Here is a 27,490-nt window from a genome sequence, read left to right as displayed (position 1 = left end):
CCTTAAAATGTAAATGGCATACAGTTCTGGGCACACATTTTTTTTAAGGCAATCACCTAATGCCAATGTGAATAATAACTTTGGAGCCACAGGAAAATTATGACATGCCATACTAAGAATACCGATTTGTTTGATTGCACTACAAGAACACAATCAAAATCTTAAAGGTGCAATAGGTGATTGTCTTCGAAAACATTTTTTTTTTTGTTATGCTGGTTGAAAGTCTCATCACATACCGATAGCAATCATTAAATTAAGTGGTCTAAATGTATTTATATGTATTTATATATTCTGTGTAAGGTGTAGGACCAAGAAATGTTTGTCCAATCAAAATGCTCGGTCCGAGGATGTTCATTGGCTTTCCTACCTTTTCTGCACAGAGGACAAAGCGTATTAAAAGTATTACAATACCTTCCTGGTATTGTAATACTTTTACTAACTGTGCTAAATAGTTCCCTCATTGTTGAATAACACACAATGTATTGTATAAAGGGCCATTCTTTCACAGAGGTTCTGTGGACCTCTTCTATGAGTTCTGATCTTTAGTTCTTATTTTCTATTGGATTCAAGTCAGGTGATTAGCCTGGCCATTCTAGCAGCTTTATTTTCATCTGGTGAAAATTTCAAGTCAACAGCACCTTTAGAATTATTTTTACTGAGAAATATATATATATATATATATATATATATATATATATATATATATATATATATACACACATGCATTTTTTTTCTCCATGAAGCACATAAATTGCAAATATAGTTGTAGTTTTTTTTTCTTTCTCACATGTGTGTTTTTAACTAGGGAATCACTGTTGTCTTTGAAGTAACAACTGTTCTATAGCACCTAAAACTTTCAGTCTTGATAACATTGCATAAAAAGCTTAAATGTGATCAAACCCTCCATCTGCTTTTCCTTAGTCATTGAAACTCATCAATAATTACGACACAGGGTTGTCCGAGTCACCGAGTCCGTGTCAATTCTGCCATTCTGCTGCTGACTGTCCTTTTGGGACGTATCATTACTCATTTCTGACTTCTCATTTATCCAGACGGAGAGAGGAGTCAGAGTGCCAGACAGAAATCTCTGGGTTTGCATTGCAGATTCTCTGCCAATAGTGATACGTCCCAAAAGACCTGTGTAACCCCAAACTTTCATTGAAACTTCAAGTACATAAAATGCCTAGAACACGATCAAACCAGACAAGCTAAAACCTTAGAATGGTTTCAGATGTTTTATTTTTCAGCAGGGTAAGCAACTTAACCACTTTCTTTGAAACAACGACATTACATTACTACCACTGGCCAAGGCTAGAAACACCGGAAAGGCCAATAAACAAGTAAACGCAAAAAACCAGACAGATTTACAACCTGTAACCTTGTGACCAGGTCATCCTCTTCTTTAGAATAAATGAAAAAGGACTGTGAAAGAAAGAACCCAGTATATTTATTCTTGTTTTTCAACAGATTGAAAAGTATGAAATGTCAAGGTCTTACAAATTCACTGCATTTTTTTTTTCCAATCCATTTGGTGGTTCTACGAGGAAAGACTGATTCACACACAGAAAAGCTAGAGAGGAAAACAAATCATGAAATTAATTTGTATATTGATCCTCTGTAAAATACTAAATTACACCCGAAATTCTCACTTTTCTCATAAGGCCTTTTCTGCAGGCTTGCTGTGATTTTATGTTGGCTAGAATTGCATCACGTCAGGCTCTGGGGAAGACGGAAGCCTTTTCCATTTCCACTCGCACTTATCAATAATCAAAATCCAATAAAATGGGCATTAAGTCAAATATGGCATCAATAAGAAGCGCATCCCTTCGGCATTCAGTAGTTGATGCAAGGTTTTCTGCCGGGAACAAACCAGTGGGTTGTGGCGAGCTTTATTTTTGAAGGCTTAGTCTGACCGTGATTACACGATGTATGATCCATAATGACCCTGCTTCCAGGCTCTCGCCCTCAGCCTCTTCACACGCCGCTGTTCTCCCCGAGCTCTCTCACAAAGCAATCACTTCACTCATGCTTTATATCTCATCTGAGAGTATAATTCATAGTTTATCATCTCAAAGAGGTGGGAGCTAGTTGCTTTTCGTTCACTATGGCACTACATGCAATATAATACAGCTACAGTATGATCTAAATTTTCCTATTAGAATTCTAGACTGCATGTGTGTATTGTACTGCATGTGTTATTGCAGGCATGAATGAATTAATGAATTTTATTCGTAAAAGAAAATATTTCTTTCTTTCTTTCTCTTACACTCACCAGAGCTGCATTTATTTGATAAAAAAATAGTAAAAAAAAAACATATTTAAAAAAAATGTAAATAACTGTTTTCTATTTTAATAGTTTCAAATATAATGTATTCCTATGATGCCAATCTGAATTTTCATCAGCAGTGTCACCAGTCTTCAGTGTCACATGAACCTTCAGAAATTATTCTAATATGCAAATTCGTTCAAGAAATATTTCTTATTTTTATCAAAGATGAAAACGGTTGTGCTGCTTAATATTTGTATGGAAACAGTGATGCTCTTTACGGGTTTGTTTGATGAATAGAAAGGTGAACTGAGAGTTCAAAGAAGCAATTGTTTGAAATGAAACCTTTTGTCACAATGTCAAAGTCTTTAATATTGCTTTTGATCAATTTAATGCATTCTTTCTGAATAAAAGTATTAATTCCTTAAAAAGAAAATCTGACTGATGCCAAAATTTTGAACGGTAGTGAATATCCTATATTGAAATTCAGTTATAATCACTATTAATCAAAAGAAGAAATTCTTAGAATTCAAGGTATTATTTGCACGTTGTACATATACTAATTTAATGCTCATTTAATTTAATCAGTTATCGCAATAACTGGTCAGATTGACAATTCACTCTAATGAACTGATTCAATTGAAGCATGTAACATAATTAAACAATATGCTGTGTTTTTATGTGGTTAGGAAGAAATATGTCCTTTTTGAACATAAAAAAGCCCCGGGGGGAAATTTTTCCCCCTTAATAAGAAAAAAGTTAATTTCTGCCACTGGTCTCCTCTAAAGGAAATGAGTTGCTGTACTCAACGATACCATGACAGGTCATGATGGGTAATTTCTAGTCTGAGCTGGAGTCTGTCAATATGATGGCAGTTAAGACACACTGACTGACACATACGTCCAGTTCTGAAAGAACAGAATCATGGGTGTCCAGACATATGATGTCTCCAGCATAGGGACCATTTAAAATGACAAGATTGAAGACTACAGGCCATTTAACAAATTCACACACAAACACACATAATCAACTCACAGAAAAACACTTACCCTTAGTGTCTGAGGAGATCTGGATGGTGCTCCAATAATTGTCACCTGTGCCATGTCATCAACATGAACGTTGACACCGTGGACAAACATGACATCTCTGCTGTCAATCACGTCTCTTCTGGGAACCAGATTCAGGTTTTCGTCTATTAGAAAGTCAGGGTTCGATACTTCAAACTCAACATCCTCATTTCCAGCGCAGTCGTCGAAAACCACTGCAGAAAATGCGAGAAAAAAGAAAAGATTGGTATCCCTTATGAAACAAAAATATTGCAATATTGCAATATATTGGAAAATATCATGTAATATAAAGGCATATATTCTTATATATATTTATATTTTTCCAATATATTGCAATATATTAAAAGCGGCAATCATTTGTATATTTTGCAATATATTATATAATATATGTATCATCAATATATTATTAAATGCATTCAAATATATTAAATATTAGAAAATAAAAAGGGAAAATAATATATTACAATATATCACAATATATTTTAAGAAATATATTGGTAAATATATTTTCCTTTCGTAAGGGATATTAGCTTAATATAGTCTTTATTATTTTTTTATTAAGAAAATAAAGTCTGATACTTGAAACCAAGTCAATACATATCACTTATTATGCAGTATAGATGAAAAGGAAGGTTAACCGATAGGATTAACCATGGCTAGCATTGTTAGGATGACACCTAGTAGGCTTCCGATGTAAAAACTGTCAAGAAAGGGCTCTTTTGAGGTGATATATCTCTTATAGTTGATGAAAAATGGACTTGAAGTCGCAAAAAACGTCCCTGAAAGGTGACTACGCCTGACGAAGCTATCTCAGTGTTCATTCATCCATGAGCTAAAAGCAGGTAAAACATAAAATATGGCCCATTCATCAAAGGTTATTAACATGAAATAGAGAACTTTAACCCTCAATAATATTGGCCCCACTTTCATCTTCAACCATCAGGTCTGACCGAGGAAGATACTGCCATACCGGGCCAGCTTTTACCCTCTGATCGTGTCCGTCTTCATCTTATCTCAACACCCCATACCTCGCTTTCACTCTTTGTGTCCTCTGTGACATATTCCTCCTCTTATTTCCCTTCCTCATCCCTCTTTCTCTAATCTAGAACTCTTCCTTTCCTTCCCATTTACCATCCTCTTCGATACTCAAAGTTTTGTTCTTGTAACACAAGGTGACCTAGGGGTGAATATATGTGAATTGGGCAGTATGACCAAAATTGAAAATGTTGTTTAATTATGGTATTATTATTCCTGCAAATATGCCAATATGCATTATGTTCTAACTGACTATTTTTTCCCCATCCATTCACTTTTTTTTTTTAAATAGCAATAATAAGCAAGTAAAGATTTTTAAAAAAATAAATAATTAGTCAGAAATACAGTAAAAAAAAACAGTACCACTGTGAAATATTCTTGCAATTTAAATGAACTGTTTGCTATTCTAATATTGTATATTTTAAAGCGCAACATAAAAACATTTTCAGCAGCCACCAGTCTTCAGTGTCACACGATCCATCAGAAATCATTCTAATATGCCGAATTATTGACAATAATATTTCTTATTACCAATGTTGAAAACTGTGCTTCTTAATATTTTTTGTGGAAAAACTTTAATATATATTTGCAAAATAATACTGATAAATAGAAAGTTCAAAAGAACAATGTTTGTCTGAAATAAAAGTAAAAAAAAAAAAAAAAAAAACTGCCTGATCCCAAACTTTTAAACAATAGTGAGCAAAAGTTTCACCATATGTAACAATCCAAAAACAAGACTCTTTTTTTTTAGCTGATATGAACAGCAGTGATAGAATTTTTAATTATATACTATTACAGTAACTATATTATTATATTGGTATTATAATGTTCCAAGAGTCACAACATATCTAAACTGGACTCCCAGCGTGCTGCAACATGTCAGAAAGAATTCATTCCAATTATGTATCCATTTTACAGTACATACACTGCGGTATAAAAAGCATTGCAGGATCTGTACAGGGTGACATATTTCTACAGCCTTACAAAGGCTACACATGTATACAAGCAAAGGCACACACATGAAAACCCTTCAGAGATTCAGCCTTTGAACCTTCAATGTTTTTTTGAAAATTCTATTACATCCATAAAAGCTTAAGTGAGAACTGTAACCGGCTATAGCCACATTCAAATATGCCATTTAAATGCATTCAATGAAGATTTCATTTGAGTAAGTGAGCTGGAGCAGTGCCAGTAACATTATTTTGTGTTCACTCAGAAACCGCATTTCTGTTCAAAACGACTAATGTGGCAACGCGGGCTCCAAAACCAGAGGTGTTTAGCGTGACACGTCAATAACGAATGCCTCTGTGACCAATTACCTTAATTGCTTAGCAGCTTTGATATACGTTGCGCACTGCAGGACGCCAAAACTGGAAAAAGCCTTCGAACACCTCACACCTGTGCATGAGCTACATTCACAACTGTTTTTTTTTTTTTTTTTTTTTCAAAGCTGCTTCCTTTGTGAGCCACGCTGGTTGTTCGGATAAAAAATACATTATGTATTACTCAGGCAAGCTGGTGTAGGTGCAAGATGAAGATATTGTCTCACTTAAAAATGCACCACCATACAATACAGAGCATCCTCAAGCGAGGACTGCCGTGATGCTAACAGCGTTAGCACGGTATGACCACAGTGTGTCTCACATATCTGTTCAGCTAATTGAATTGAGGCAGAATCAGTAATGTGATGCCCTATCGATAACCTCCACGGACACAGGTGATGACACTGCAGGTAATCGAATCAACAGTCGTTTTATTGGCTGCGGAAGCACCTGTTTCCATCGAAAGGGATCATTCAACAGTGTAGGCAAGGGTATCTTGATGCCTTTCAAGCGAATTCACTTTTTTTGCCTGATTTTTTTTTTTCACTGTAAGTGATCTGGACACCCACAGAGGTAAGAATAAGGACGTTACTTCAAGTTTCAAGTGGGCACTTCAACTGCAGACCAAAAACAGACAGCAAACCATGTGTAGGTTTATGTGTGGGAGGCTCTTTCCAGGAAGCAGGCGGCATGGCAGGAAATTATACATTATGCACTTTCCGAAGTAAATACTCAAAAATAGATCTGTGGTGGGAGAGGAATTAGCGCATTAAAGGTAATTCAGGACATTTAAAGAATAATCATCACATACATAAGTATTAAATCTGCAATGTGAAAGCTATATAATAGTGCCTCATAAAACAAACTGAATCTTAATTACACTGAATTAGATTTAAATTAGATAATATGAAATACAGGGTACCATGGGGGGGAAACAGACCAAATGTATTTTGATTGTGCTATCTTTAGTGAAAAATTATTTACAATTCTTTATAAGAAAAACACAAACCAAGACACCCATCCCCCTTCTGAAATGCTCTGAAATGAATAATTTATTTCTTTAGGGAAAGACAAATTATAGAGTGTAAAATCAATAAATATAAAATGCAATACTGCGTGAGGAAAATTATTACGGATTGGATTATTAAGACAGCATGTTAAATTATTGCAAAATTAAATAATTGGTTTTAAATTGTCACTCTCCTAAAGTCTAAAGAAATATATTATAAAAAGAAAGAAAATATAATATTATATAAAAAAAAAAATTCATCGTATTAAAACTTTTAAAGAAATAGGATGTTAATAAAGTAGTGGGATGGCAATATTTTTATATTATGTCTAATGCTATTAGGTTATATCAACCAAGAGGAAAGCTTTTTCAATTAACAATGTTTCCATTTAATTTTTTTTTTATTTCTTTATTTTATTTTTTCACAATAAATGTTATACATATATAACTGAACCCCAGTTTTAAATTTGCTATGGTTGGTTGCATAAAAGACTTAGGGTAGTTTTTTAGATAAATTATAGGTAGATTGCTCTGATTTTAATATGAAAGACTCATTATCCCATGGCTACCTTCTAGTTTGTCAGACTAGTTTTTAAGACCCAGTCTTAAAATGGTTTCTTTGCCAAGCAAGGCATGTTCCTGGATCAACATCTTTTGATGATCCTTGATCAACATTATTGTCCAAAAATATAGACTTAATCCAATCCCCTAAAGCTAAACCTACCCATAATTTATTCCTAAAACCAGGGGGAAATGATAGTTGATTAACAAGGGCGTAGAAGCACCTAACCCTGATTGTAAGCCTAAAACAGCTATTTCATGAAAAGTTATTTCTAAATTCTGATTGGTTGATTGGAATGTTGTACTTTGTGAAATCACGCTCACTGTCTTAACATAGCGGCCAGGTTTTAACAACTGGTCCCTGATTCGACCAGGAGTTTGCTGAAGATGCACTAAAGAGTCATATGAAAGAGCCTTGAGACATATTGAGGACCGTGTTGTGTAGTCATACACAAAAACACAGCCATCTTCAGGTCCTGTATGTGACTGAAAGACACCGAATCACCAGGGGAAAAAGAAAGATCATTCCGTATTCTTTTCTTTCTGTCTTTCCCTTACAGTTACCGATAATCATCAACAGCAGTAGCTCTCCACAGCTTCTGTCAGCACTACAGTGAGAGTCAATCTCTCACACTCTGAATGTGATGTGGGCTCGGGTTAAGACACTGGGAGAGTTAGACTGAGGGTCTTAATGAGCTCCCGTGTTCATGTCTTTCTGCGGGCTCCAGGGACGGTAGCAGTGCAGGGCAGTGTGTGCTACTGTTGTGTGCTGAGATCTGCTCTTGCACCTCGCCTGTAATGAGTTCAGTCTGTCTGTCAAACTACCCACCTATCACTGTTGTGGTTATCATCAACAGTACAATTGTACAGCTCAGAGGAACACATGTGTGCTCTAATTATACTCTCAGCTTTGTTGCTTCCTAGCCTTTCAACTCGTTCATGCATGTTTTCGTAGCTGGTTTATTCTCTAAATGACCACCTTTTAACAATTGCTCCTCTTTCTCATCTCAATCTTACTTTTTTTGTCCTCCTCTCTCATCTAGATTTTCTTCTCACCCTTGTATTACTCAACATCTCACAAGGCCTTTGTCAAATTGTGTTCTGTGATTGCTGGTGTAACAATAGTCATCCATCTTAGGTCAGACAGTTAAAAGTGGGATCTGAGAAAATAAACTGATACTCGCTGGCAGCAGGTTAAAATGAGTGTATATCATAGGCGAGTGTCATTTTTGTTGCCTCTGCCATAAACATTTCAAACTGACCACGAAACAGTATTTCCTGTCGGTTTTTATCAAAACTCCCCATGACAAGTGAATTAGAGCTGTAGTCAAGTCCGGCTTTGTCGAGTCCAAGTCAAGTCCAAGTCCAGGACTAGTCGAGACCGAGTCAAGACCGAGTCCAAAGAGGTTCGAGTCCAAGTCAAGTCCAAGTCCAAAAGTTTCGAGTCCAAGTCCAAGACCGAGTCCAAATGAGTGAAAAAAGGGTCCTATTCAAGACCACATACTAAACTACTGATAATGTTTGTGATGCGAGAGAAAGCATATCTCCTATTCTAAGAAAATCATTTTACATTATTATTTGTAATGATCAAAAAGCATGTGCAAAGTAACAACTCTGTAGGACAGGGGTCTCCAAACTACATCCTGGATGGCCAATGTCCTGAAAAGTTTAGCTCCAACTGGCCTTAAAACACCTGGAAGATTAGTGTGTCTAGTAAGAGCTTGATTAGGTTCAAGTGTGTATAATTAGGGTTAAAGTTAACAGGGGCGTTACACAAGATCCTGGGCCCTATGCATAGGCAGGCCTGATGGGCCCCCATGGCCCCCACCCATGAAAATATCCAGGAAAAATAAAATATATTTCAGATTCATACTTTTCAAGGGCCCTCTCTTCCTTTGGGGCCTTGCTAATGAGTACTGGTTTTACCCCCAGTCCGATCCTGGGAGCTAAACTTGGATAAACAAACAAAGTTTGGAACTGTAAGGTCAAATAATTTTTATGTACTTTATTTTTTGTTGACATTATATCTGTGGTCAAAAATGTATATGACTATGCCTAATTGGCACAGTGCAAGACACACGCAAAGCTCGGGATATGACAAATGCGCGCAGCAAGGCTAGAATGGATACGTTTGGCTCTACTGGGCATGCGCACATAAATACAGCAATTTTTGTCATACTGTGCTAGTGTTTGCATAGACTAGTCGAGCTCTGTCGGAAACAATCGACTACTCCAGCATGTATTAACCATAATGCATACAAACTGTTTGCAAGTACGACGTGAATTTTAGAATTACAATATTGCGTGGAGCTGTTACTATATGACCTTATCTATGTTGCATGTAAAAATAAAATATGTAATGTAATAATTAGGGTTGTACATGAATACGAATACCTTATTCGGAATGGCACGGATAATGGCTTAAAAAACGAATAACGGACAAGGAATAATTCTGCCTGAATACTCGACTGAAGCTGACACAGTCTGGTGTTTGCTAGATAACAGTTGAGCCAGGGCATCAGCGCCAGAAGTGAATGAATGTAAACTTTATGAGTGAAAAGAGCGCAAATCAAACACCGCATTGTTGTCGCCTCTCTGTGTATCTCTCAGAAATCAGAGCGTTGCAAGAGTAATTTTACCTATAATAATACATCATAGCTACACGTTATATTATTTGTATATATTTAAAAGGCAAATATTGAAAGCTTAGGCCACGATATGATACGAATGAATGGAATAAGCACAGCGCGCTCACCAATCAAACAGCCGCGCTGCGCGTCTCAGTCTCTCAAAAACCAAATCAGTTCTCTCTCAAAAGTAGGCTAATAATCAACATAGATATGGATACATTGTCTACTTGTCCTACATGTTTGCATCTTTATGTTTTGCTGGTTTGCGCGGCACACACACATCTGTTTAGTGAAGTCGACTATACATTATAGACTCGCTCAAAGTGTTCTGCGTAATGAGAATGTGTGCATTGAATGGATTCAGTCGTGTTCAAATGATCACTATGACACGTTTGTCATGACATCTCTCTGCTTGCATGATAAATATTATTTTAGAAATTAATAATTAATTCAGTTTAACACGACATACTTGTTCAGTGATAACTACGAAAAAATATATAAAAAGTCATAACAGTCTTAACTGTACGATGTTGTATCCGAATGCAGATAGGAAAAATTTTGTGATTGTTACAGATACAAGTACTGGCTGTTACATGAAAATGTAAATGTGTAATGTCATATATAAAGTTTTTAAAATGTACATATTTAATTGTTGCATAAGGCTATACATTAATACGCGTTTATTGATTAAAAAAAAAACTGGTCATGCACATCCTTTCCCGGAACAATACTGAAAGCTAAGGCAAGATGGAGAAACAGATGATCATAGTTGTACAAGGATAGTCATTTTTTAAATGAATCTATTAGCAGAGCTACTGCAAGTGATTTTAAGTGTTGGAATTCCATTTATTCTTTGCTGAAACTTCTGCGTCATCATGGAGAGCGGGTCATGGTTGCCCAGCAACAGCAGACGCCACTGGAGCGCGAGCGCAGATTACAGAGAGCTTTGGAAATAAGGAGAGCGGCGCGCCTAGCGTTTTCCACACGTTTTCAGTCGCGACATCATGCAAATGTGGTTTTGTTTTGAAGGAGAATTTTTTTTTTTTTTTTTGCTGGACTCGGTCGAGACCAACTAGAAGACTTGGCGAGTCCAATGGCCAAGTCCGAGACAATTCCGAGTGCAAATTCAACGAGTCCGAGACAAGTCCGAGACGACAGAAAAATGTCTCGAGTCCGGACTCGAGTCCAAGACCGGACTCGAGTACTACAGCCCTAAAGTGAATTATAGAACAGTTTTTTTCTCCCCTTATATATTTCCAGCCATTGTGTAACTTACAGCATCATATATTTCAGATTTAGTTTTAAAAAGCTACTAGAAATGCAAATAAATAAATAAATGAATGGGTAGTTGAAAAAACCTCTCCGTTGATCTCTTTCATCTGTGTTCGTGGAAAATAAAAGTTGGGCTATAAGTAAAATTTCAAATAAATATACAGTATGATTTCAACATATTCAAAAGTTTAACATGATAAAGTCACTCTATTAATATAAGCAGATAAAAAAATAAAATGATGTAAAAATGCATTTGTTGATGCAGCCGGGTTTTTTTAATTTCCTTATGCGGATTTGAGCTCCGTTTTGTCAAACAGTGGCTTTTATGGGGTTCATACTGAAGCACTTCATCACCTAAGTGCAACACCGTGAGCTACCGAGCAAACCTACTGAATTAGAAAACTCATGCAAATTAAATTTTAAAAATGTAAATTAAATTAAATTTATGCATTTAGCAGACGCTTTCATCCAAAGCAACTTACAGTGCATCCAGACTATCAATTTATACCTATCATGTGTTCCCGGAGATTCGAACACCCAACCTTGCGCTTGATAGTACAATGCTCTACCAATTGAGCTACAGGAACAACTACACTAAGCAAATGAAGCTTTATATGTGATGACAACGTATAATTTTTTCAAAGTTAAGTTAAAATTGTTTTGAATTCACAACATAATATTCCTCAAGTAATTATGCATAAATTAGGATTTATTATTCAAAACTGTAGACCTGCAAATCATATTTCGTATGAGAAGGAATAAAAGTTGTCAGAGTTTTATTGCCTCTAGTGTTCATTTCAACTAGAAACTGTTGGCATTCATGTATATACGAATGTTTTTTTTGTTTCGCAGAAATAGAGGAAATAGAGGTAGAGGCTTGTACATTGTAATGAGCCTATGTTGATATTTTCCACTGATATAAAAGATGTAAAAGATGCACACACTCCTAAACATTTACATGTAAACACATGTTAGAGTACAAAAAAGCAATTGTTCAACAATCTACACTTCCCATCATACTCTGTGGCAGCCCAAGAGTTATCCAATACAGCAATTACACACCTAATGTGCATCCTTTGCTCTTCATTACCATACATTAGAGCTAAAAAGCCTTTGTCGGGAAGCAAAAACATTAGAATGAACTACAAAACTGTCCAGAAAACAATAGAGCACACATTATGTAGGAATTACAATTTCCAAATATGCAAGTAAGAACTTCCAAGGAGAATGCAATATTTAGCTCCAAGCAAAAAGGAGAGTAGTTTTGTCAAAACACCACTATGTAACTGTAACATTTAAATGCTGAAATATCAACAAATTTCAGTTGTGTTCCTTTGTGTTTTTCTCAGTGTTCCTATGGCTCAAGATGTATAGCATTGCGTTAGTAGCGCAAGGTTGTGGGTTCAATTCCCAGGGAGCACGTTAGGTAAAAAATGTAAGCCTGAATCAGTAAGTGACTTTGGATAAAGTGTCAGCTAAATGCATACATTTAATTTCTCTCTTTATTTGAAAGGGAGAGAAGAAACAGAACAGATATGACATGAGCCATCACCTTCTCCATCTCCAGCTGTTTTGCTTTCACCTCGGCTCTGTTTTTTTTTTTTTTTTTTTTTGTTTTTTTTTTGGGTGCAAGCAGGGTAACTGGTTAGTGGAGTGTCTACCAAAATCAATACAAATCAAACCCACTGAAGTTTTCTCTTCGAGCACTTAACCTTTTCAACTCGCCTGTTAGTTCTTTTATCTTCCTCAACACAAAAGCTTTCAGGGCCATTTTGAACACAAATGCCTTCACCAACACACAGATATTTGCGCACAAACGCATTGTCAGGCCTTCCTGCTTGCCAGCATAATTGAGGACGGTCAGGAAAACAACCATTTGTGCTTAACAAACAGCAAAGTCAAAGGATTACCCTTTGCCGAAAACCGAATCAAGCAAAGACACAGTAAATCTCTCAAGCGCCACGTATCTGCTCATTTCCCTTTACATTACACCATTTTAGATTGCTTTCAATGAGAAGGGGAAGCTCTTTATAGTGTGCCAGTAGCAAAGCAAACAGTGTCAGGCATTTCAAAGGGAGTGCGGTGAGTGTTTGATGGTATTGTGTGTTTGTTGCTGTAGAGGACAGGAGTATTTTGGAGAGCGTATAGCTATGGACCGCTTTGATGTTTGCTGTCAATAGCAGACCCCTCTCGTCTTTAAAGGAGTGTTTTTGAGCTCAAATTGCATCGTGCTATGAGGATTAGCTTGCGGGAGTTTTGCGGTGAGCCATGGCAGAATTCAAATACACACGGGAACCTGCTTATAGTGAGGCGAGCATTTTATCACTGATATGCACATGACATAACAATAAAGCCCAGATCTGATAATTGCTAGCAACATTTCATTTACTTATTAAAGCTGTTTCAACTGATAGTGGGAAACCTCAACAGAATGCAACAGTAGAGTTCCGGTATAAAAATCTCATTAATTTCTCCACAGCGTAATTGATTTTTAACAACAACTTCTAAACCTTTTCAGAAAGACCTACCATGAGCTTTGAGGTTTTTAATCAATGGTTTATGGTTGTAGAAGACACAATTTAATATGATTTCTTCTTACACTCTTACAAATAAAGATTCTCTTTTTGGCATCTATGATCCCAAACCTTTAACTTCCATGGAATCTTTCCATTGCACAAAAGGCTGGAATACACTACAACGTTTGCCCATATCTACTGATTTCATAGAAAATCTTAAACTTTTTTATTTTTTTTACTTCAGACTATGATTCCATCTGATCAAAGGATATCAAAAATATTTAAGCTGATTTGTAGAACACATTATCTGCATATGTCACATCTAGGTGTGTTTGTGCATATGTTTGCTGTGTTCAGAATGACTTAAAAAGTCTGAAAAAGCGTGATCGTCAATTTATCATGCCCAGTTTTTCCTCTGTATCTGTTTACAATGTTGGCAAGAATATGATGCCTAGCATTCTTAAATCTGTTCAGATGTTGTCCAGTGTATTCCAGCCTCAATGAAAGTGTATTCCAGCCTCAATTAAAGTAAATTCCAGCCTCAATGAAGACAAAAAGATTAATTTAATCTGCATGTGGCTGTAGCACAAATTTAATATCATACAACATAATTATTCACAGTTACAGTATAGTGATCATTATTTTGCCAGACAAATCTTTTTATGAAACTGATACAACATTCATTTAAAAAAAAAAATAGACCTTTCCCTAACATTGACACCTGTCATTGCCTTCCAAAAAAATCAGATAGAAAAGAAAAGCTAAAGAATACCAACCAATATCTGTTTGGCTGTTGGAAACTTTGTTCTAGGACAAAAAAATATGTGTTTCCAGGAACAGAACATTTCTGAACATGACATTTTCAAAATATTTCAACAGCATCTTTCAATAATTTTTGTGTGAGTTCAACATTTAGTTGTGTTTGCACTGATCCCTGCCTTTAACTTTGGATTACACTACCACTGAGTTATCAGCAGTCTTAAAGGTTTGGTTCACCCAAAAATTACCCCATAAATTACTCGCCCTCAAGCCATCCTAGGTTTTTATGACTTTCTTCTTTCAGACGATTCCAGTTATATAAAAAATTATCTTTGATCTTTTAAGCTGTTTAATGGCACTCAGTGGGTGTTGCAGTGCATCGGTCCTGAAGAAGTGAAATAAAAAGTGCCCATCCTTAATAAAAAGTGTATCACACGGCTCCAGGGGGGTGAACAAAGTCCTCCTGTAGCAAATCGACGCGTTTTTATAAAAGAAAAATAATAAAAAAAATAGGCATATTTAAAACGTAATAGTAAATGTAATCTAGTTTGCCCTCACTGTTGTACATGGAAGCAGCTCCGGGCGGATGACGTATAAGGTCAGCCTTGCGCATACTCCACTAATTAGAAGTAACTGTCACTTTGCACATACTCCACTAATTAGTAGTAACGGTCACTAATTAGAAGTAAAAAAAAAATTAGGATCTGTAAAGAATAATATTGGAGGATTTCAATATAAGCCATGAGGTTCTCTGTTGCTAAATTAAGGAAACTTGCTTCCTTTGCTCCTATTAACAATCGCTGGTTTTCACAAGACTCACCAGCACATACACAATGCAAACTTCAAACATCATCCACCCAGATCCTTTTGGAGCAAGCTACAATAAAGTTATTACTATATTTTGAATATGGATATTTCTCTAAAAACATTGATTCACTACAGGAGCCCTCGGAGCTGTGTGAGACTTTTTAAACCCTGCAGAGGATATAATCAGTTCTAAGTGTTTCAATTTCTACTCTCCTTTTGATGGCTGATGGTTTAATCACAATTAACCACCTTGTTAGAATGTGAAGATGGTTATCGGCAGTCAAGTAAACAGCCACACAAGATTTAGCTCAGAGGGAGGCAACAACTAGGATGACATTTCAGTGGCCTGTACTCCTGATCAGAGGTGAAACGACCAGTTTGATTCAGCATCTGATCTCATGGCACTAGCCAGTAATGCTTTATCTCTGTTATCCTCTAGCTGTGGACCCCTTCAGTCAGCCACTGAAGAACTGAAGCCTCTGTCTAACCCAGGCCTTTCATGTTGGGATTCTCAGATCAAGACCATTAAAGGGCTGATATAACATTCGCTTTAGAAGTCAGAAACATAGTTTCCTGCTCCATGGGTGGGCCAAAAGCCCATTTTCCATGCAGTGCACTGAGTTTTGACATATTAATACTATAAAAATACTAGCAAAGCCTTTTAAAGCCATGATCTGAAGCAGGCAAGCAGCAATGAGAAACATCTACTCAACAATTGCATGGTCTGCAAAGCTTAATAAAGACATCAATCCTTGATAAAAGCTGTTCTTACACTGTCTACTGCGATTACCATCCTTGCCCAACTAACCACATTTTCGTCTGATGAAACACCAGCTTGTACGTATTCGCCCTTCGAGTGTTATGGACAGGTCAGCAGACTACAAAAATGTCAAATGTAATTGAAGTCTCCAAACCAGCTCAGTATTCCCACGCATTCTCCACTCACCTCCACCTACTCACCTCTTTGGTTGGAGATGGTCTCAAGGGCTCTCTTAACAAGAGCGGTCTGATCCTGCAGAACTGACCGTTCTCATCACCCTGGCCTGCTTTTGTCTCACAAAAGCCTAGTCGGTTAAATCAAGGTGTCTTAAATATTGCACCTCTGTCTGAACCAGAAAGACAAACCCATTGGAATTGCTTCAGATTTACACCAGGGCTTTTCACAGGAACCCATTGACATTCACAGCTGCTCGGTTGAGGGGAGGTTCAGTAAAATTGATCTCTCTAGGCTGGTGGGTAATCACTGAGCTACAGCCAACCGGATTCAGCTCTGCTTGATGGCTGAGCAACCTTGGCCTAAGCCAAGCACTTTGTTCCCTGCTGTTCCTTGAGCCTTTTTCAAGGGTATCCAGCCAGCACAGTTGTGTGACCACTGGAACACTGTTTCAGTCATTAACAGGTACCACTAATTATTTTTTTAGGTAGTAAAAAGACCTGGAATAAAACATCATATATCCAACTAGCAATGTGCAAAACTTTAAGCATGTTTTCAAAATCTTACAGTTTGCTAATAACTTGACAACCTTAAACAGGTTATGTAGCCTAAATGAAGCATTACAGAAAATGTAGAATTGCTGTTTAAGGTGAGCTAGATATACAGATAAACAATCTACTGTATATAGAATAATAGATAGAATAATGATAAATAGAATGTATAGATAGAATAATCAACAGACAGAATGATTGATAAACAGGATGAACAATCAGTCACTGGATAGATAGACAGATTGATAGACAGAACGACAGATAGAAATACAGAACAATAGACAGAACTGGTGGACGACAGAATGACAGAACGACAGAAAGATAGATAGATCGATAGATAGCTCTCACTGCTATTAAACATGAGGGTTTGGATGATCTTTGTAGACAGGGTTGAGTAGCTGATTCAAACACCTACTCAAAAGCTTTCATTCTGTTGGGTTATATATTGCAGCCATCACTGTATCACCTCAGACAGGTAGTAAGATCGGAATTGTGACAATTCAGGTATTCAAAGATGTCTTTGTACGCAATAAAATATGATGCCTGCACATAATGAGAATGAATACTCGTATTTGGTTCAAAGCATGTGGTGAAAGCAACCACCAAGGCTAAGAATCTTTCAAGTGTGTAAACTCATACAGACCTGTAGTCATCTCTTATTCTAACATGCAACATTTCATAGGGAAGTGAAGTACCTTGGTAAGTCTTTCAATTTCTAAATACACAGTCATTAATGTACACTCATAACCTTGAATAAATATATATGCACACAAACTCATGCCACCTCTAAAGCAAAATCTATGTAATAAATGACTAGCAGTAGTAAAAGTAGTGATGCTAGCTTGTCAATAGTTAAAACAAACAGCTTTTTAAGTAAGAAGCTATTGCTTGTTATTTATGTTTTTAGTGATACTGTACAATATTTTGTATAGCATAGACAGCATTACGATAGCAGCAATAATAAAAAACTTTGATAAATGGTCAAATATAATTCATCTTCTCATTATTTCATTCCAATGAAACACTAACTTTAATTAGCCAAACAATTATGACAACTGATGCTAATATTAAATTTTTAAGTCATACTTAAGTCATTAAGTCAACATACAGCGTGTTATTCTTAAATTATATTAAAGTTTCATTACATTACAAGTTGATGCACTGCATATTTCTGTGGAACCTGTCAATGCTTTAGCCAAAAGTGCATTTAAGAGTGATATTTAAATAAAAGTTACTTCAGAAGATAGACGTATAGTTACAGGGTACTTATCTTATTATGTTAAAAGCAGGAATGCATGAGAGCTTAACCTTAGCCACCCACACAAACCTGCCCACACACAAACACACACATTTGTTGCAGCATGCATGCAGCTGATGTGAATAGACCACAATAGCCAAGAGAAGCCAGCCAATTAATCTGCATTCATCTGAAATTGCTATAATCATAATGTAGTGTTTTTGAGAAAGCTGCTCTCAAACATTATACTCTCAACAGTGGAGTTAGGGTCAGGGTTAGGAGTAGGTAGTGAGTTTAATTGTTTAGTTTTACCAATAGGACACTCTTCTTTTAGATTTTAATAAGAGGTCTCCAAGAAATAATCAATGAAAATAAATAATAATAAAAAATCAATTTAAATACAATAAATAAATAAATATAAATGTTTAGCCAATTCCATCATGTAATTCATCTTAAATAAAATAAAATAAAATAAAAGGAAAACTATAACAGGCTCAGTATGACTCAAAAGAAAGTTGCAATCCAAAACTACCGAAGTTTCCTTGTATAATACATTCAGAAAACAGCCCATCTGGTACATATTCAATGACCAAAACAAAAATACTGGTATAATGTCAGAAAGTATTCTGACAAAAGCACAGAGACTCCCAAACCTTAAACTAATTTATATCAGGTGACGAGAATCTAATTGCCTAATTACTAACACAATTGCTTGTTAAATGTGCCTTTAACAGATAAATAGATCACTGCAAAAAATAAATAAATAAATACTGTCACAAATATCAGATTTTAAATGTCACATTGGACGAAGACCAACACTCCTATCAGGTATTACATTTTCAGTGAATAAAAATAAATGTACTGCATATGAGCAAAGTCATTTCCTCTCTCCACAATGTTCATTCTGCATCAATAGAGATCAAACTCATGCAGTCATTGTTAATCCAATGCATTTCAGCACAAGGGATTTACCCGATCAATGGAAAATGAGTTTTATTTTGCTATTATTACAGGTAATGTTGCGAGAAGAAAAATAATAATAATAAAAAAAAAAAGATCAGTGATGCTATAAACTTTAATCAGATATTTTAAACCATTATAGGGACCAGAAACGAACTGCAAAAGCAGAGGCCAGTATTCTGGATGCCATGAAGTATAAGAAGCAATTTCAGCTCAAAACCCTAAGGGTGCCCCAGGGCAGCGGTTCAAACATTTTTTTCTAGGCGAACCCAACAAATCACATCAGTGGATTACCTGTCGGAAAAACTGTTGTGTTTGAAGCTCTCGGTTCTAATGTTATAGGTCACAAATTTCCTTCGCAGTAGCCTCTGAGTTCAGCTACATTCTGCACTAGCTTCATGGCAAGAATCACCATGTGCTTACAGTGTATTACTGCAGATTAGTAGCAAAAGAGTTTGTATGTGTGTCCTTGTGTGTGCGCACTGTATGGTAATGATGGTGGAATAATGAGAGTATGCACTTATGTTTTTTCTGTTGCGGTTGCTTGTTATCTCTGAGAGTCAGCAGGCCAGAGCAACAGGTTTCAACCGACATACACCCACACATGCAAACACACACACACAAATATAAGGGCAACACAAATTTGAAGGACAATTCACAATGTGCCACTACCTTTCTAATATATACAGTTAGCCAAAAAGAAGACATCGGGACTGTACAATGTTTTACGAATGCTACATAAATAAAACAATCGCTACATAAAACAATCATTTGACAGAACGTTTGATTGTAGATATTATTAATTACTGATAGACAGCATGATTAATAAACAGGACGTACCATCATTTGATAGATAGACTGATAGACAGATCGCTAGACCACTATATAAATCTACAAATAAAAACGATAGATAGACGGACGGACGGACGGACGGACGGACGGACGGACGGACGGACAGATAGATAGATAGATAGATAGATAGATAGATAGATAGATAGATAGATAGATAGATAGATAGATAGATAGATAGATAGATAGATAGATAGATAGATAGACAGACAGACAGACAGTATCAGTGGCTGTGATTTGGTTCTGTTATCATTAGGATATCACACTCTTATCAGCCAATCAGATTCAAGAGCACACACACACACACACACACACACACGACTAAACATTCAAACAATTACCAGCTTATCAGTATCCTCCAGAATTAAATTATCATGCATCCACTGCCAAAACACAAACACCTCAAAGCAGCTCTGGGTTCGCAGAACAGTAGCGCTGAAGAAAAAGAAGTAGAGACTGGCAAACAGAAAACACACAATGTGTGAGCACATACTTCACAGAATGTCAAAATCCCTCCTTTCCACCAGCATGTGTTAAATATGGCACAGATATGAGGAAAAGCAATCTAAACTCACTCTATTTTTTCTCAGCTCAACCTGTGATTTAATTTGAGAATTGGGAAACATAACGTTCTGCCATCACAGAACAACGTCCAGAAAAGAACCTTGGGCTTATTAAATTTTAATAAGGTGCTCCAGGCAACTTTCCCTTGCCATAATTGCTTTGTGTATTTCCCCTATGGGGACCCCGCTTCTTGTTTGTTATCGACACAAAGCTGCTGAAATCACAGCCAGCTCTCTCTCTCACACACACTCTCACTCATCGCCTCACTTACACCATCTCAATTTTTAAAATAAACATTAAATTAAACATTAATTAAGCTTTTAGTTGATATTCAAATGCCCTAATTATCATCAACTTCCCATGTTGTTCACTAAAATAAAAATAAAAAACTACGTACCTACACTGGCTGCAGAAAGTACCTGTGTCAACTCCAGATTTTAAAAAAAATCCAACAGCAACAGTTTGCAATAACATAATAGTTAAACGGTTTCAAGTAAGACTACTTACTCACATCACATTCAGTAAACACTGCATCACTTTGAACTGGTAGGTGAACCATGAGAAATAACAGTGTCAATGTATTTGTCACATTACAGATGTCACACCAACCTCATTCGCATCTTACTCTCACAGATGGCAGATCAGGTGTGAACCTAGTAAATCACCTTCATTTTGTTTTCATGAGCGATTCATTAAGGCCTCTAATTTTAAACCAGTGTAATAACAGGTTTCTTATGAGAGAATGCCTCCAATTCTAATGGAGCTGTGAACGTTAACTTTTCACAGACAGGAAAATAATGCTTTCCTACCAGTTGTCCAACAGAGAAATTGTGCACCCTTAGGTAAAAGTGAGTGGCGGAGAAATTAGCCTGCCTTGGTGATAGCAAAACCACTTCTTATTTTTTAATTTTTTTCATGAAATGTGAGAACAAAGAAGGAACGGCTGTCATAACAGATGCAGAGTCTGCCGTGAAGTGTTCAGAGAGAAAAGGAATAGACATTTATTCCCTTTCACTATAAAAGTACCTTTAAACGGTGCCTCTCCAGTCTCTGCTTCAGTTGTGTCACTGTCACGGCTCTCATGATGTCACTTTTTGTAAAGTACAAGCAAACTCAAATCTGCATCTCATGGCTGTTATAGATTTTAATGACTGTCTGAGGTTCCCAGTGTGTCTTGCATTGCATGTTTTTTATATCCGGTTAGCTTTCTGGGCATTCATTATCTGGACAGAATCTAGACTTTGCATTTTAAGTTGCCTCAAATGTGATCGGTTAGAGATCTAATCACACTAAGCTGTACAAAATGTAAAACTTACACATTACACCACATTACACCAGAGATCGAATTCAGAAACTAAATGTTTTAACAACATTTGAAAAACATTAAAATGTCTGACAAATGGAAATAAGATGGTAACCAGACTGTTAAACAGAAGTCTCTGTTGTTGTTGTTGTAGTTTCACTTTTTAAGAGCAGAATAAAAATAACAAGATTTAATCACAGTATGTTCTTGTGATATCAATGTCAAATAAAAAATACTGAAAGACAACAAGCTGTTATACATGCATTGTTTTATATTTTTGACTTTTTAATGACTAAAGAATTTATTTTTATTATTTTATTTAACTCTTTATTTACTGAATTAATAAATCAAATGCAAGTTGTGTCATACTGACCAACACCAAATTTGGATTTTACTAATTCATTTAAAATCTTTTAAGATTTAATGAGTAAATAAGTGCTATCTTAATGTGATTTAATCACAAAAACCCATGTTAATGCTAGACGTACTGTATAAGACACAATACATGAAATATAAAAACTGACAACACAATGTCAAACAATAGGAGAGAAGTGGCACTGCATACACCTTCATTCTGAGTAACATCCACTTATTGTTTTATATAACAGAATAATAATAATCAGTATTATTTCAATCTTAATTGAATGTTTAAATTAAAAATGTCATCATGTTTAAATCTCTATGCTTAAAATAATACCTTAGCTGGATGTTTTTGTAAATATGCTCTGTTTTTTTTTTTTTTTTTTTTTGGTTATGAATAAAGGTAAAAAAGGACATTAATACTTGTTGTCTGACAAACAGCCAGTCATCATTTAAAACAATGAACAACTCAAATATCCTCCAGACATAACAAAATGATTGACAGAATTCTTTGTTCAGCTTATACAAACTGACCAATATACTAAACTGTACAAATATTTTTCTTTTTCTTTTCTTTTGCTTGTTCAGCCAAGGGCAGAGCTGTTTGAAGTTACTCATAGCAGGGTTGCATTACTTCAGAAACAGGATTGTGCTCTCTGCTTTTATATATATTTATATGATTCCATGAAGTTTCTTAAGCTCGGGTTTTTGGCTGATGCATCTGTGTTCGATCTAAGGAATCACTCACAGAATCCAAAGAGGACTGGTATCTTAATTTGTCATCACAACAAACTTGACTTTTTGTCAAAGCTATTTTTCTCTTCTTCTCTCTCACTATGCCATCTAGAGAAATCAGTCAGCAAAATAAAAGAAAAAAAGACCTCTCATCTTAACAGCTGTCGCTCTCTCTTGACAGTTCACATTAGAGTGCTTACGCTGGTCTCACGTCAGCATATTCCAGGTGAATGACATGGCAGCAGCTTTCTTTGACTCTCTGACAGGAAAAAAAAAGAGTGAGGAAAAAACAATGCTTTAAAAAGTGGTGACTGTTCTTTGTACTGAATCCTTTCAGTCCGATGGAAAATGTAGTAACCTAAGAGGCATAACAATTAGTATAAGTGACAAGTGAAATTTTTTGCCATTCTCTCATTATTCACTCATTTCTTCCTTGGAACACAAAAGGGAGATATCTGGCAGAGTATTTAAACTGCTCCAAAGTGTATCTGAATGGACACTGTCGAGCTCTATAAAAGCAGCATCATAAAAGCAGATTTTATGACTTGCACACTATATTGCAAATTTTCTTGGAATAAATCCCATCTATTTCCAACAGAGAGATAGAATAATGCTTAAGAAGAAACTTGTCACTGTATGATTTTATTGTATGGAAAAGAGCAGCATCAACATTCAGAAATGAGGCTGAAGAAATTGTGACAACTTTTTCGTGTTTTTTTTTTTTTTTTTTTTTAGATAAACTATCCCTTTGAATGTGTAACCCAGTGGTTCCCAACTTTTTATGAGATTACATTTGAAGTACATTATAAGTACCTCTGGCCCAAACCAATACCAGTTCATCAAAGTTGGCACATGATGATTTGGCCCACTGAGCATCACGGGGGGATGCTGATATAGTGGCAAAACATGCCACTGAAGCAAATTGTCGTTTCTAATGTATATTTTGGTTTTATTTTTGCATTAAATAGTGAAGAACAATATAAAAAAAAAAAATATGAATTTATTATTTATTTATGTATTTATTTATTTTATACATTTTTATATAATATAGCTGTATATAATGCAATATTGACTTTTGGCCCAAGACCCTCAATCAAGCTTTTGGTTTTAGCATTTTAATTAAGATAATGTTCATAATTCTATATCTTTAATTAAGATTGTTAATAAAACTAAAGCCAATACACAAACATGTTCTCACTCCCAAGCACATATTACTATGTAGAAGCCTTTAATTTAGATTACTTTGTTGCTTTTATTAGTGGGAAACATTTGCCCTCAATGGGTAGACATGAGAAGTTTCAACATTTGTATCAAACTAACAATCTGTTTTTTTTTTTGTTTTTTGTTTTTTTAATAAATTACTGACAATTGTACAATCTAAATGCCTCCATGAAATGGTCAGAACTTCTACAGAAATCATACTGTATTAAATAACATATTATAATATGTAAAAGTATAACCCATTTTTGGAAACACATATAAACGTATTACAAGCATGTACACACACACGCAAAACAGATCGCTGTCATAGGTTAGCATCACATTAATAAAACATTTGAATGCCATTTATGTCAGCATTTTAATGGCAAAAGTTTCTGATAAGATTGTTGTCTGCAAGGTGAAGTGCAGTGATCTTGCACAGTGGCAGTATTTTTGCTTTCCTTGGGAGTGAGAATGGGTTGCATACACCCATACATTATTGACTACATAACTTTTTTTTTTTCAGTGACCTATGCTGTCAAATGACCAGTGGTGTAGTTTACCGTTTGGGCTCAAAAGACCTCTTTCCTGGAGTATGTTTCCTGCTGTGAGGGAACAGCAGAGGCTGCAGGCCTGTCATTCTCCAGTGCACTGCTGAATGGCCTGTCTTTTGCTCACCGGTGGATCGATCTGAGCACAGGAAGCCAGAGACGCCAGGGATCAGACTTCAGCGCTCTCACTGCCACTCTACTGCCCCGGGCCCACGGCACCAGGCCAAACATCCGTTCAGCCATCAGAACCAGAAAACCACAGCACACAGTCTCAAAAAAGGTGCACATGCACACACATACACATGCATGCTGTGATTGCCTCTAGAATTGCGCTCAGCATCGAGCTCCTGTAATTTTCAAGTCATTTTTTGATCTATCATCCTCCAAAGTGGTAAAGCAGAACGTTTATAACAATTGATGAAATAAGGTAATCACTTACGAACTGACTGCTTTCTCAAAAATTATGAACCTCACATACTCTGATGTAGTTATTGTTCCTGTCTAGGTACTCAGCGATGGTTATGGCAGCTTCAAGAAGCAGGTTATTATGGCTGTCCATATAAATGCCCCATTCGGCAATCATCAGCAACTACGCTGCAATTTTAAGTAGCTGAAAATCTCTATCGGAGTTGAACAGGAATAAGGCGATGATAAAAAGCTTTGATTTACTGAGAATCTTTTTGATGCTTTTCTAGCAGAGATGAAAGAGGAAACAGTACGTTTTTTTTTTTCCTCCCAAAAAAGTACAGTCTGTATGCCAAGTCTCCTGTGGTTTCATTTGTTATGTTGCAGTTTCTTTTTCGTTTGTTAGACTGACCTCTCCTTGCACAGATATAAACACACCCATATGCATATTGAATTTAAATGAAATTAAGAATGACTCTTAAATTCAAAATGCATTAGAAATTATTTTAAAAATAACACGCAGAAGGGATCATAAAATACAACATAACATTACACTACAGTAAAAAGTCTGAAATTCGTTTTTTTTTTTTTTTTTTGAAAGAGCTGCATTTTTTATTTTTAATAAAAAAATAAAAACAGTAAAAACAAAACAAAAAAAGTAATATTGTACAGTAATATTGCATTTCAAAATAAGAGTTTTCCATCTGAACATTTTTTTAATTTGTGTATGTGCGTGTGTGTGTGTGTGTGTGTGTGTGTGTGTATTTATATAAAATATATAAATCATTCATTCATTAATTTACACCAAATATTACCACCATTTTTTTTAATGGGGATAAAATGGGAAGTTTAAACATATTACATGAATTATACAATTTATCTTTGCTATCAAAGGAATGCAATTGATTTTAAAATACAGTTCTTTAAAATACTTTAAAATACTGAACAATATTCGTTTTTTTTTGTTGTTGTTTTTTTTACTGTATTTTGTTGAAAATAAATGCAGCCTTGGTGAACACAAGGTGACGTATTTCTTTAAAGTTAAATGTTTCATTAAAGGGGGGGTGAAATGCTTGTTTTCACTCAATATCCTGTTAATCTTGAGTAACTATAGAGTAGTGCTGCATCCTTCATAACTCCAAAAAGTCTTTAGTTTTATTATATTCATAAGAGAAAGATAGTCTGTACCGATTTTTCCCGGAAAAACAAGAGCGCCTGGAGGCGTGACGCGTGGGCGGAGCTAAAGAATCACGAGCGCGAATAAGCTTTTGCGTTGAGAGCGTCTGGAAGCTGTGACACCGTGAGGACAAAACCAACCAAAACAAACCATGGCTAACAGTCAGATTCAGCGTATATTTATGACCCAGAATCAGATCCAGAGGCTGAAATTTAACAAGAGCAGCATCAGCAATCAGTCTCTATGTGGTATGTACTAAAACTGTATATATTTGCTTAGCGGTTTTGGAAAATGACTAAGTTCCACTTTGTCGTCTTTTTTTTTAAAGCTGTACATGTGGAGAGTGCAGTTTGATGACAACATCGCATGTTGTTTACTTGATGTGCTCACGCGCCGATAGCTAAGTTAACAACACAGAGAAATTTGAAGCAGTTTTACTCGTGCAGTTTGATGACAACATTTCATGTTGTTTACTTGATGTGCTTACACGCCGATAGCTAAATTAATAACACAGAGATATTTGAAGCAGTTTTACTCACCGCATGCGTTTCCAACACACGATCGTGACCCTTTTTTCGTTGGGATTGCATTATCTTTAAGAAATAAACGATATGCAAATCCGGCGTCAAACTGGACCTTGTTTGTAAAACAAGCATCTTCGAAATGCAGGGGAACAAACACAAACACTTGATGCTCTGTAAAAATAAACTCCATCCACTGGACCCTTAATGCTGTTTCTCTTTTGGTAATCTGTGCAGGGTTGTCTTGCCCTGGCAACCAAAAACACACTCCTTTTGTGACATTTCGCGACGCTCTCGCTCTGATCAGTGAATGTCTGTTGTGCTCTCTCTGCTCTGCTATAAGGGAGCGCGCGCTCTTCCGGGAGAAGTGCCCTTAGGGAAATTCCGCTCCATCTAACATCACACAGAGCCATACTCAAACAAAACTTTCCGAAACTTGTGACAAACCGGAAGGAGTATTTTTGTTCTTCAAACGTACAACTTAATTTTTGAAACTTTGTCCATGTTTAGCATGGGAATCCAACTCTTTAACAGTGTAAAAAACTCAGAATGCATGAAATAACATTTCATCCCCCCTTTAAACATCTTTAAAAATCATTTAAAAAAAAAAAAAAAAACTTCTGACTGGTTGTGTATGATCAATTTCCAAAAAGAGTAAATTAACTTCTTAAATATATATATTTTTAAATGGGACCTAAAGAAATGATTGTGCATTTTGTTCGTATATACAATTTATCATACTTAAGGATACTTAATTTCCTCTTCAAAATGAAGCCAGCAACATGACACAGATTCTGGATTTATTGTTTAGCTGAAGAGGAAGAGAAAAATCTTTCATTACCTCTCAAGCTCAAGGGCTTGTTTTTTTATTAAATTACATAGAAATTTTTCTTCCTGAG

The 27,490-nt window shown here is 35.9% G+C and overlaps 1 protein-coding gene across 3 annotated transcripts in view; it reads right to left on the bottom strand.

Annotated features, from left to right (window-relative positions):
* The window catches only part of cdh13 (cadherin 13, H-cadherin (heart)), a 284,768-nt gene that overhangs the window by 164,519 nt on the left and 92,759 nt on the right, over window positions 1-27,490 (bottom strand). For 2 of the 3 annotated variants that reach the window (XM_026287280.1, XM_026287281.1), the window contains exon 3: window positions 3,316-3,527. In XM_026287280.1, the coding sequence (XP_026143065.1) occupies window positions 3,316-3,527 (212 nt within the window). Of the gene's footprint in view, window positions 1-3,315; window positions 3,528-20,116; window positions 20,141-27,490 lie in introns of those variants that run through there. The other variant, XM_026287282.1, reaches the window with a different exon arrangement.

This window comes from Carassius auratus, chromosome 18 (genome assembly GCF_003368295.1).
Source record: "Carassius auratus strain Wakin chromosome 18, ASM336829v1, whole genome shotgun sequence".
In the NCBI taxonomy this organism is placed as follows: domain Eukaryota; kingdom Metazoa; phylum Chordata; class Actinopteri; order Cypriniformes; family Cyprinidae; genus Carassius; species Carassius auratus.
This window is presented reverse-complemented; position numbering and strand designations above follow the sequence as displayed.